Source organism: Perognathus longimembris, chromosome 1 (assembly GCF_023159225.1).
Source record: "Perognathus longimembris pacificus isolate PPM17 chromosome 1, ASM2315922v1, whole genome shotgun sequence".
NCBI lineage: Eukaryota > Metazoa > Chordata > Mammalia > Rodentia > Heteromyidae > Perognathus > Perognathus longimembris.
Window position 1 is genome coordinate 78039948 of NC_063161.1, and position 12254 is coordinate 78052201.

Below are 12254 nucleotides of genomic sequence, written 5' to 3' on the forward strand. Positions count from 1 at the left end.
TTAAAATCTATTGGGCTTTATTTTTGGAAGAGCCTTCACAAGTGGATTTTGACAACTTCCCATTATTTGAATAGTTTTTCTCAAACTATCTCTGAAGAGCTTTCTGAAGATTTTGCCAATTAAATACTCTGTGGTTGGCTGGGAATATGGCCTAGTAGCAAGAATGCTTGCCTCGTATACATGAAGCCCTGGGTTCAATTCCCCAGCACCACATATATAGAAAAGGCCAGAAGTGGCGCTGTGGCTCAACTGACAGAGTGCTAGCCTTGAGCAAAAAGAAGGCAGGGACAGTGCTCAGGCCCTGAGTCTAAGCCCAGAACTGGCAAAAAAATAAAAATAAAAAAAAATACTCTGTGGCTCTTCAGAGTTCCTTGTTGCTGAGATTAGCTTTTCCCCAGAGGATCTGGTCTTGTTCCACGTAGGAAGGGCAGGTTAGGTCAGAGTCATACAAATATTATCCTTTTGGCCAAATTCAAGGCATAAAGAGATAAGAGCTAGATTACCTAACAATTCATTAAGTCTAATTGTCCTGGAAGTAATGTCTTAGCAGCTCAAAATTCTGCCCAGGCCCTTGTTAGAGGCTGTACTCCTGCAGAATGTCAACAGAACATGGCTTTAGAGTTTTGCAGGAATTTTTTGTTTGCTTGTTTGTTTGTTGTGGGGCTTGAACTCATTGCCTGGGTATTGTGCCTGAGCTCTTTTGCTCAAGGCTAGCACTCTACCACTTTGAGCCACAGCACCACTTCCAGTTTTCCTGATGGTTAATTGGAGATATGAGTTTTACTGACTTTCCTGCCCAGGCTGTCTTTGAACCATGATCCTCAGATCTCAGCCTTCTGAGTAGGTAGGATTACAGACATGAGCCATCCGCACCTGGTTAGAGTCATTTTTTTTTTTTTTGGCCAGTCCTGGGCCTTGGACTCAGGGCCTAAGCACTGTCCCTGGCTTCTTCCCGCTCAAGGCTAGCACTCTGCCACTTGAGCCACAGCGCCGCTTCTGGCCGTTTTCTGTATATGTGGTACTGGGGAATCGAACCTAGGGCCTCGTGTATCCGAGGCAGGCACTTTTGCCACTAGGCTATATCCCCAGCCCTAGAGTCATTTTTAACAAGATCAACTGCAAATGCTCTAGAGAAGGGCCAAAACTATAGCTATACAAACTTACAACAACCATGCTGGCAAATTCTTTAAAGCACTATAGCAATTGACAGAACTGTGTCCTTCCTCCCATTGAATATTACAGGTTAGGATAATGATGATGATTGAAAGTATTATACCAGCATCTTAAGCTGTCCTTCTGACATGAGGTTGGTAAAAGACTCAATTACTACTTGGTAAAGTTTTGTTCCTGAGCTTTACCTTCTAGACTTGTATACTTAGTGAGCCTGAATACACTTGACATACAAAGAAGCCAGCAACAGTTAGATCAGTTACACATATGTCACACTTATGCATTAGTGTGGTTTTTCTCCTGGAGCAAAATTTAGGTATCTTTGGCTGAGTAAAATATCAGGTGTACATCACAAACACCCATCTCTCATAAGTCAGAGAGAACAGTTACAGTGGCTCTAAATATCCTTAAATTTCATGTAGTAATTGTATATAGTAGCACTCATTTAGTTAGGACTAGTGGATATAGTGCCATGTTTTAAATAGCAGAATTGCCCAGGTGGCAGTGCATATGTGTGTGCATAGCACAAATGCGCGTGTGCGCGCACGTGTGTGTGTGTGTGTGTGTGTGTGTGTGTGTGTGTGTGTCCCCTTGTCCGTGTCCTAGAGCTTGAACTCAGCCTGGGTGCTATCCCCAAGCTTTTTTTTTTTTTTTAACCATTCAAGGCTAGTGCTCTATCATAGAACCACAGCTCTACTTCTGGCTTTTTGCTGGTTAATTGGAGACAAAAGTCTTTTCTTACTGGGCTGGCTTGGAATCATGATCCTCAGATCTTAGCCTCTTGAGTAGTTAGGATTACAGGAGTGAGCCACTGGTGCCCAGTCCAATGGCAGAGTTTTTGTCTTCAACATACTGATTATTAACAACAGAAATGCTAAAAATTTTTACTGACCATTTTATCTCCTTTAGGCCAGACACAGTAGATTAGTAGCATTAGCTGGTTATTTTACCTGTACTAAACTTGTATGCTTTGGTTGTCTAAATACTTCTAGGTCAATAACTCAGTTAAGAACACTTAAAATAGTTTGTTTTTCCACAGTTGTGAGTCATTTAAAAGACTTCCAGCCAGGCACTGGTGGCTAAAAGCTGTAATCCTAGCTACTCAGAAGGCTAAGGATCGCGATTCAAAGTCAGCCCAGGCAGGAAAGTCCGTAAGACTCTTAATGTCAATTAACCACCAGAAAACAGCAAGTAGAGTTGTGGCTCTAAGTGGTAGAGCACTAGCCCCGAGCAAAAAGAGCTTAGAGATAGCATCCGAGCCCTGAGTTCAAGCCCCATGACTAACAAAAAAACACCCCAAAAACTTCCATGTAGACAAGTACTTAAATGAATTCTGATTTGTTATGATTCAGTTTTCTAGGTAGTTAAAAGTTTGACAATGAAATATATTGAAGTATAAAAATTTTTAGGTTACTTTTTGCAAGTATTACTGGGGGCAGAGCAGAATAATATTTTAAGACCATTTTCAAGGCTAATCAAATATATAGGGGGCTGGGAATATGGCCTAGTGGCAAGAGTGCTTGCCTTGTATACATGAAGCCCTGGGTTCGATTCCTCAGCACCACATGTATAGAAAGTGGCCAGAGGTGGTGCTGTGGCTCAAGTTGGCAGAGTGTTAGCCTTGAGCAAAAAGAAGCCAGGGACAGTGCTCAGGCCCTGAGTCCAAGCCCCAAAACTGGCAAAAAAAAAAATCACATATATAGAAAAAATTATTTTGTTGCTGGTACTGGGACTTGAACTCAGGGCATTGTGATTTGCTTATTAGCTTTTCCACACTATACCATGTAAGTCACACTTTACTTCTAGTATTTTGCTGTTTAATTGGAGTTAAGAGTCTCTTGGATTTGTCTAACTTAAATCCTCAGATTTCAGCTTCCTGAATAGCTAGAATTATAGGTGTGAGCCACTGGCACCTGGATTCTATATCTTTTTATTTGCTGATTCTTTTTCTTTTTTTCTCTTTTTTCTGGTACTGGGAGTTGAACTCCAGGCCTGTGCAATCAGCCTTTTTGCTCATAGCTGGCACTCTACCACTTGGCCACACTTTCACTTCTAGCTTTTTTGCTGGTTAATTGGAGATGAGTCTTGCATATTTGTTAGTCTAGGCTAGCTTTGAACTGCAGTCCTCAGATGTCAGCCTCCTATGTGTCTGGTATTATAGGAGTGAGGCACTGGTGCCTGGTTCCAGCTCTGTTTTTTTGCTACCTTTAATTGGAAATTGAGTCTCAGACTTTTTTTTCCTGTTTGTCATGGGTCTTGAACTTTAGGCCTGGGTGCTGTCCCTGAGCTCTTCAGCTCAAGGCTAGTGCTCTACCACTTTGAGTGACAGTACCATTTTTGATTTTCTGGTGGTTAATTGGAGATAAGAGTCTCAAGGACTTTCCTGCCTGGGCTGGCTTCGAACCTCCATCCTCAGATCTCAGCTTCCTGAGTAGCTAGAATTGAAGGTGTGAGCCACTGGCGCCTGGCTCTCAGATTTTTCTGCCTGGGCTGTCTTCAGATCTCAGCCTCCTGAGTAGCTAGGATTATAGGCCTCAGCCATCAGTGCCCATCTTACATTTTTTTAATTTAATTTATTTATTAATTGAACACAAATTTTTTTGACAAGGTGTTGTGCAAAAAGGGTACAGTTACATAGTAGGGCAGTGTGTACATTTCTTGTGATATCTTACGCCCTGTTTTTCTTTCCCTTCTCTAGGTCAGGTAGACATATATACAATATACAATGTATCAAGAACATATACAGTAGCCATGTGGCCAAGCCCAACCATCTTACATTTTTTTTCCCTTGAAATAAAAACATTTATCCCAAATGAATGAAGTTAATTAGCTTCAGGGGTAGAGATATAGCTCAGTGGTAAAGTACTTGCCTGGCACCTGGCATGTATAAGACTCATCATATGGGTTGTAAGTGATGACAATCAGAAAACTGAGCTTCATTAATTTATTAGCATTAGAGTGTGTTGATAGAGGACAGAGTGCCAGGAAGGCCTTAGAGAAGGTGCTGGGGTCAGTGGGAATTCTTACCTGGTTCACAGTAGTTTTTTTTTTTTTGAGATATTATTACCTGGTTCATAGTAGTCTTTTTTTTTTGAGACAAGGTCTTGCTATGTAGGCCAGGCTAGCCTGGAACTCTCTATGCTCCTGTCTCAGCCTTCCAAGTGCTAGGATTACAGGTGTGTACCACATTTCTCAGCTCTCAGTAGTTTTGATTGAAATGGATAGATAGATCTTGTTTTCACCTGGTAGTTCCTGAATCAAGTATGCAGATGGGGGGGCGGTCATGTAAGTGGGGGCTCTGCGACTGCTCTATGCTCTTGGGGCCCTTGTCCTGACAGACCTGCCCTTGCTGGCTATGTGGCCTCCCTGACCCTCTGTACTTGAGAGGCTGTTCAGAGCCAGGCCCCACTCTGTGTGGTGACCCTGTACTCTTTCTCAGCGGACAGGGAGTTCATCGAGGGCCGGAGGAGGGCCCTGAAACGCTTCATTAACCTGGTGGCCCGACACCCTCCGTTCTCCGACGATGTCATCCTCAAACTCTTCCTCTCATTTAGTGGCTCGGTAAGTGTCCTGTTTGGTGTGGGTGGGGTGGTGGTGGTGGTGGATGGGGTTCCTTGGGGGCTGGATTCTGTGGTTCCCAAAGCTGTCAGTCATCTTCATTGTTAAATCTGCTAATTTCCTGTTTCCCTGGCTTGGATTCCAGGAAGGAATTCATTTCATTGTGATTGACAGTATGAGTCCTTTTCTTTCCACATGACAGGTTGGGTGGGATTTTGAGAGGCATCTGCGGTGTTGACTTTGCAGGACTTGAGTGGCACCGGGGATTGACCTCATGGCCTTGCATTTGCTAGGCAGGTGCTCTACCACATGAACCACGCCTTCACCCTTGACTTTGCAGGACTTTGTACACCAGGAGGAAATCTTGGACTATCAGTGTGGTGACTTTGGGGATTTAAAGCTAATCTACAGGAAGTACCAAGTGTTCCTCTGTTGTAGGGAAAGGTCTGCTTGAGTGGACATCCGGGAGGACCTTTTTTTGGCCAGTCCTAGGCCTTGGACTCAGGGCCTGAGCACTGTCCCTGGCTTCTTCCCGCTCAAGGCTAACACTCTGCCACTTGAGCCACAGCGCCGCTTCTGGCCGTTTTCTGTATATGTGATGCTGGGGAATCGAACCTAGGGCCTCGTGTATCCGAGGCAGGCACTCTTGCCACTAGGCTATATCCCCAGCCCCCGGGAGGACCTTTGCTTCTTTATCTGGCTGAAGGGCAGGGGACCCAGGACACAGGGGAGTCAGCCCAGGTCTGCCTTCCTCTTGCCTCTTGGCCTCTTTCAGAAGGCTGCAGACTTTTGTTTGGTGGCATCTCTGGGTGACCCAGAGCAGATTGCACTAAATACTCAGGAGCAGTGTTCTGCCCAGAGCAGGAATATGGCTTATTGGTTTTTATGTCTGAGGACTAGAACTCAAGACATGGTACGTGCTAGACAGGTACTTTATGACTGAGCTACACCCTTTACTCTAGTGGGACCTTCTTCAAGATTCATTTTTTTCTGTAGTGGTAGGGATGGAACCCAGAGCCTTGAGTATGCTAGGCAGGCACTGCCACTGAACCACACCCCCAGTTGAAGTATGGCCCCAGTTTTGGAGGGGGACTGCCATGGGAACTGAATTGAGGGCTTCACACTTGCTAGGCCAGCACTCTACCACTTGAGACTCATGCTTGTCCTTTTGCCTCAGTCTGTTCTTCAGATCGGGTCTTTCATTTGTCTGGGTTGCCCTTGGACTATGATCCTTCTTCTTCTGCCTCCTGGGTAGTTAGGATTACAGGCCTGTACCATCATGCTGAGCCTGAGTGTGGCCCTTTGAGCCCTAGGATGGAACAGAGCTTTTGATTACTAAAGGATGAGTGGAATAGGACCTGGAGGCTGCCTGTACTCCGAGCAAAGGCATAGAAGGTGGGGTGCAGGGGACACCCCGATTATTGTAGTGTGAAGCTCCCTCATCCTCATTTGTGCACAGTAGGATGTTTTTGTAACTTCCCTCAGTTTCTTTTTTGGTAAAATGTGAGAAGCAGGTGATTATCACGATTTCTCTGAAACTAGATTTCTAGACACAAAGGCACCTGCATGTTAGGCTTTCTCCCTGTATTCCTTTGTCTTCTCCAGTAATTCTGGGTTCAGAGGGCTGCACTGTGGTCTGGGGCTGGGACAGAGCACTTGCTCTGCCAGCCCTCCTGGGGCTCCAGGACGCTCTCACCCTGTGGATCTGTCCACAGGAGAAGTCCCAGCTTTCCTCTTGCTGCTCTAATTGGAACTCAAAGGATCTGACCAATCGGATGAATCTGACATCGGTTTCTGTCTGTGCTGTCTGTATCCACTTTGTAGGTGGAGTTCTCTGGTTTTGGAACAAGGTTTGGCTCTGCTCCTGTCACTAAGTCAGGTTTTCCTGCAGTTTTGGCTCCAGGAAAGAACCTGAGGGTTCAACAAAGTGACTCAGAATGCTGACGGAGGAGTGATCACATGGATGGTGGCTCTTCTGGCAGGACTGAGTTTTGCCTTTCTCACACTTGCCTGCTCTCAGTTCAGGGTTTGTGCCAGTGGAAGATGGTGAAGCTCTTTCTTTTCACTCTTTTATTATAATTTTTTTTGAGACAGGTTCACTAAGTAACCCAGGCTGGCTTCTAACTCAAGATCTTCCTGACTCAGCTTCCTAAGTGCTGGGAGTATAGGCATGTACTACCACACCCGGCTTGTCTCTTTCCTCTTGCAGGATGTGCAGAACAAGTTGAAGGAAGCAGCCCAGTGTGTTGGAGATGAATTCATGAACTGTAAGCTGGCTGCTAGGGCCAAGGTAGTTTTCTAATTTTGCCTATTTCTTCTTCTTAACCAGAGAAACAGTAACTAATGTTAACACTCGGTGATGCTCGTTTCTCTCTGCTATGGGTCGGATCATGCTGTGCCTACTGCATGTCTACTCCCTTGACCCCTCTGAATTGGAGTCTGCCTGTCTTACTGATGAGTGAACAAGTTCAGGGCCCTGAGCCTCTAAACAGCAGGGTCACCACTTCCGTGTTGCCCTCTAGGACTTCCTCCCAGCTGACATCCAGACCCAGTTTGCCATGAGCCGGGAGCTGATCCGAAACATCTACAACAGCTTCTACAAGCTGCGTGACAGGGCGGAACGGATGGCGTCCCGGGCCATCGACAATGCCTCCGATCTTCTCATATTCGGGAAGGAGCTCAGGCAGGTGGCCCTGTAGGGACTGGGGAGTAGTCTGTGCAGGTGTGTGCAGGGTGAGGCTACCTGTGTTTCCTGTAGGGAGCAAAGTGGGCTGGGCAAGTGGGGGTTGGAATGTGGGGGGAGAGATGGAGGGCTGGGTTGAGTGTGGTGGTTTCTCCTGCAGTATTCCCCATGTCCCCTTAGAGAGGGCAGCCTGGGGCTGGCTGGGCCTCTTCTCATTCCCTGCACACAAGCTATGTCGGGCCTGCCCTGGAAGGGAAGGGATTCACAGGGTCTGGGGTGGCCCTCTCCTGGGCCCTGGGCATATGCACAGCTCCCTCCTATGAGCATGGCTCTGGGGTCAGGCCTGCAGGCGAGTGCCTCCCATCATGCCTGTTTCACTTCCCACAGTGCTTTAGGGTCCGACACCACCCCACTGCCCTCATGGGCCGCTCTGCACCTCAGCACGTGGGGCTCCCTGAAGCAGGCACTCAGGGGCCTGTCTGTGGAGTTTGCGCTGCTGGCCGACAAGGCCGCACAGCAGGTGAGTGTGGGATTTTCTGGGGGCCGTGCTGCTCGCACAGCCCGGCTCTGTGTCCCCTGTGCTGAGAGAACAAGGACTCCCTGTACCTATGTGTTCCCAGAAGCTCCCCTCGGGCCATTTATACTTTAGAGTAAGCTTCCAGGACAGAGACAAAGTTGGTTCTGGTGTCTGAGAGGGTTCTGCTCTTTGGCTTTGCTGAGGTTAGAACAAATCTGGATGTTGAATGTGGGGGTTCACAGGAAGATTTTGAGTTTAAGGCTAGCCTGGACTTGGTAGTGGCATACTGTGTTTTTTGTTTTTTTTTAAACAGAAAACAAAAGGAAACCCAAGAAGAAATCTGTTCTTAGAGCTGTAATCTTGAGCTCTGAGGAGGCTTCTGGCTACAGCAAATGGTTCCCATTGTGCTAAGTGAGCAAGCTAGTACAGGGCATCTTTCTCATCAAGATAACTTAGCTACCAGCACCCAGACAAATTCTGTCTTCCTTTCCTGTCTCAACACCAGTGATCCTTAGTAAGTGCTGTTGCAGTGCAGGCAGGGCCTGATCCTGAGAGGCCGGCAGATACAGGGCTGGAGGCGGAGTGTGGTCATGCGTAATGTGTAAGGGCTCATCTGGCCTTTCCTGTTTTCAAACTGTTAGGTGATTTGGAGGGTGGAGACTCCTTCCCTTTCTCTCTTTTCCTTTTCTTTCCGTTTTTTTCCCTTTCTTCCTCCCTTCCTCTCTTCTTTGGGTTTGAACTCAAAGCCTTGAACTTGCTTTTTGTATGTGTGTGTATTCACAGCTGCTGCTCTACCACTTGAGCCATGTCTACAGCCCAGCCTTTTCTCTTTTTTTCCTTGGTCTGAGATCTGAACTGAAACTTGGTCTCTGTAGCTGCTTTGCTCATTGGCTAGTGCTCTACCCAACTCAGCCACGCCTCAGTTATTTACTTTCTTTTTCCTTCAGCCTAGATTTTTTTTTTTCTAGCCAGTGTTGGGGGCTTGAACTCAGGGCCTGAGCACTGTCTCTGGCTTCTTTTTGCTCAAGGCTAGCACTCTGCCACTTGAGCCACAGCGCCACTTCTGGCCGTTTTCTGTATATGTGGTGCTGAGGAATCGAACCCAGGGCTTCATGTATATGAGACAAGCACTCTTGCCACTAGGCCATATTCCCAGCCTTCTTCAGCCTCGATTTTTCTGGGTAACTGGCGCTGGAGTCTCACAGACTTTTCTGTCTGGGCTGTCCTTGAACTTTGATCCTCAGGTCTCAGCCTCCATAGTAGCTAGGATTACCACTGTGAGCCACCAGCTCCTGTTTAGCAGACTGTTTTAAGTGAATGAGTGTTCTTGTGAACTTTCACTCCGTTCCCCACACCTGAACCTGTTCAGGTGTCTCTGTGTTGGGTCCATACTGCTGGGAATTGGTGCTTAAGAGGGAATTTGATTTCTGCTGGAGAGTCCTGGGTTTTCAGTTCTGCTCCTGATGTCTACAAGCTCTCTGTTGAAACTGCCTTTAGGGCCTTGTCATGATTTCCCAATTGGTGTTGGGTCTGGGTCTGTCCTTCCTCAGGCTGATGGGTGCTGCTCTTCCAGGGTGGGAAGGACTGCGAAGCAGGTGTCTGGCTGGGTGAAAGGCAGGGGCTCAGAGTGTAGCCTACATTTGGTAGTGTGTTGCCCTGATATTGTTCCAGTCTTTTGGGTCTCCTTGCCCAGTTTCCCCACCAATTATACCCTGGATTGTTAAACAGCCATTTTTTATTAACCTGATGCACCCTCCTTCCCAGCTGCACGTCAGACAAGAGAGCAAAGCAGGTCTCCCCCACACCACCCCCCCCAGCCCCTGGCCACACTCAGTAGGTGGTCTCTGGAGGCCATGAATCCCACAGCTCTGCAGAGCCTGGGATGAAGGGCCAGCAGCAGAAGGTTGTAAGGACTTTTCCCAGCTGAGTGGATGCTGTGCCCCCACCCAGAACTGAGCAATAAGAAAGGCCCGGGCCTCCCAGTGGTGGAAGATGGTAGTTCCAGGTTTTTCTTAACCTGGTTCTTCTGTGATATTTCATGAGTTCTATTTTGAAACACTGTCTGGGGAAGTAGTGCTTCCAGATTATTCTTTCTTGACTTTATTTGTAGGGAAAGTAATAGAACTTTTGTTTTGTTATTGTTGAGATAGAACCTCCCTATGTAACCAGGTGGCCTGGAACTTGTAATCTTCCTGCCTCAGCCTCAACTGGGATTACGGTATGAGCCTCTGGCTCCTTTTGTATTGACAGTCTCACATGCAAAACCCCAAGCTTCAAGGCAAATAGTTTGAGGGAATCCTGAGTCCCCTCTCCCAGGGGACCAGGGAAGAGGCCCCCAGGGGACCAGCACTCATGGCTAGCTGCTGTTTCCTTCCCTTTTTTTTTTTTTTTTTTTTTTTTTGTCTTTTTGCCAGTCCTGGGGCTTGAACTCTGGGCCTGGGCATTGTCCCTGAGTTTCTTTTGCTCAAGGCTAGCACTCTACCACTTGAGCCACAGCGCCACTTCGGGCTTTTTCTGTTTATGTAGTACTAAGGAATCAAACCCATGGCTTCATGCATGCAAAGCATGCACTGTATCACTAAGCCACATTCCCAGCCTGCCTTCCTATGTTTTAAGAATCCTCAGTGCACTCACAACTGGTCTGGGGCTTCTTAGCTAGACTCTAGGCTGGCTTTGGGTATGGGATTCAGTAGCTAGGAGCCTCTGGGAGTGGAGATGTGTCCTGCAGTCCCTCAACGAGGTGGCAGCCCCACTCCCAGCCTATGGCTCCTTTGTCCACAAACTGATTATCTTCATTTGCTGTCTCTTCTTCACCTCCTCCCACCACAGTGCTCTGTGAGCACATGGCTTCTGGGCTGAGCTGCTCTCCTCTCGGCGCCATGACTGGAGTACTGGTGTCTGGTGAAGTGTGCTGGTCAGGCTGTTTGTGTCCTCAAAATGCCTGTGCCACGTGTACGCTGGAGGCCCACAGTCCTGGGTGGAGATGGGCCCACTGGCACTCACTTGTGTGTGAGCCCTGGACGCTGGGGAGACCCTGGGAGCTGGGCTTCCTGTCAGTACCAAGGCTGCACCCACCTTTGTGGCTCCCCCCACTGGTGCCTGTGCACAAAGCCCTTGTTGCCGTCCCTCCTTTCGGTGTGGCCTTTCTTGCCCTGTATCAAAGCAGCAGCAGCTCTCTGTGCTTGTCTTGCTCAGCTATCCCTTCCCTTTGTTTCCTTACTAGACCCTCACTTCTTTCCTGTTCATGAAGCCTGGATGATACCCCCTTCCTCAGTGTCTCCCCATGTATTCCCCTCTGGACACACTTCCAGCTTCAAATAGAAATGTTTTCAACATCCTGGGCACAGGATGTGAGGTTTGAGCATAGGAGTGAAGGCCACAAGGAAGCGGGTATGGTGGTTCACACCTGTGATCCCAGCTACTTGGGAGGTGGGCATCAGCATAATTGAGATTTGAGGCCAGTGTGGGCAAAAAGTTATCGAGGACCCATTCAGCAAAAAAAGCTGGGCATGGTATTGTCTGTCTGTCAACCCAGCTATATGGGAAGTGTAAATAGGTGAATTGTGATCTAGGGTGACTTGGGCAAAACCAAGAGACCTTATTTAAAGAAATAGCCAAAAGCATGAAAGACTAGGGGTGTAGGAACACCCAAAATAGGCTCAGGTAGGTGATAGAGCACTGACCTAATTCAAGTGCATGTCCCTGAGCTTTAAGTACAGGGAAGGCAAGTGGAAAGGAAGACATGAAGGAGTGGAATAGCTGGGGCAGAGGCTCCCCTGTGCTCTCCTGCTTGGTGTGAGTGTTTCTGCCTGGCCTTGGGTGGCTGCTGTATAGAAAGAAGGGCTGGTGGCCATGGTTGGGGGTGTTTCCTGGGGCTCCTTGCTGGTTAACTCATCCTTGTTTCCAGGGCAAACAGGAAGAGAATGATGTAGTGGAGAAGCTGAACCTTTTCCTGGACCTGCTCCAGTCCTACAAAGTGAGTGTCTGCTCCTGTCAGGGGCAGAGCTTCGAAGGATGAACCTGGGGTGTGACTTCAAGGGCACAGTGCAGGGAAAGGGGTTTCTGGGTGTTGACATTTTCTCTGGGCTGCCTCTTCCTCCCCTGAGCTCAGAGAGTGGGGAGGATTGCGTTGGCGCAGAGAGGGGGGGGGCACCAGAGAGCGAGCACTGTCCTTAAGGATCTGGGAACATGGCCTAGGAAAGTGGGGCTTCACCTCTTGTAGCTCATGGAGGTTGTGGGAAATTGGCTGCAGCTAGAGCCATGGGGGAGTGGGGGCCTGGGGATTTAGCTCAGTGGAAGAATGCATGCCTGGTGTGCACAAGGCCC

At 48.0% G+C, this 12254-nt stretch overlaps 1 protein-coding gene across 3 annotated transcripts in view; it reads left to right on the forward strand.

The window, feature by feature from the left end:
- Positions 1 to 12254, forward strand: part of Snx8 (sorting nexin 8) — a 39326-nt gene that overhangs the window by 21361 nt on the left and 5711 nt on the right. For all 3 annotated transcript variants that reach the window (XM_048330305.1, XM_048330295.1, XM_048330288.1), the window contains exons 4-8: positions 4610 to 4731; positions 6938 to 7018; positions 7251 to 7411; positions 7799 to 7931; positions 11836 to 11904. In XM_048330305.1, coding sequence (XP_048186262.1) covers positions 4610 to 4731; positions 6938 to 7018; positions 7251 to 7411; positions 7799 to 7931; positions 11836 to 11904 — 566 coding nt within the window. The remainder of the gene's footprint in view (positions 1 to 4609; positions 4732 to 6937; positions 7019 to 7250; positions 7412 to 7798; positions 7932 to 11835; positions 11905 to 12254) is intronic.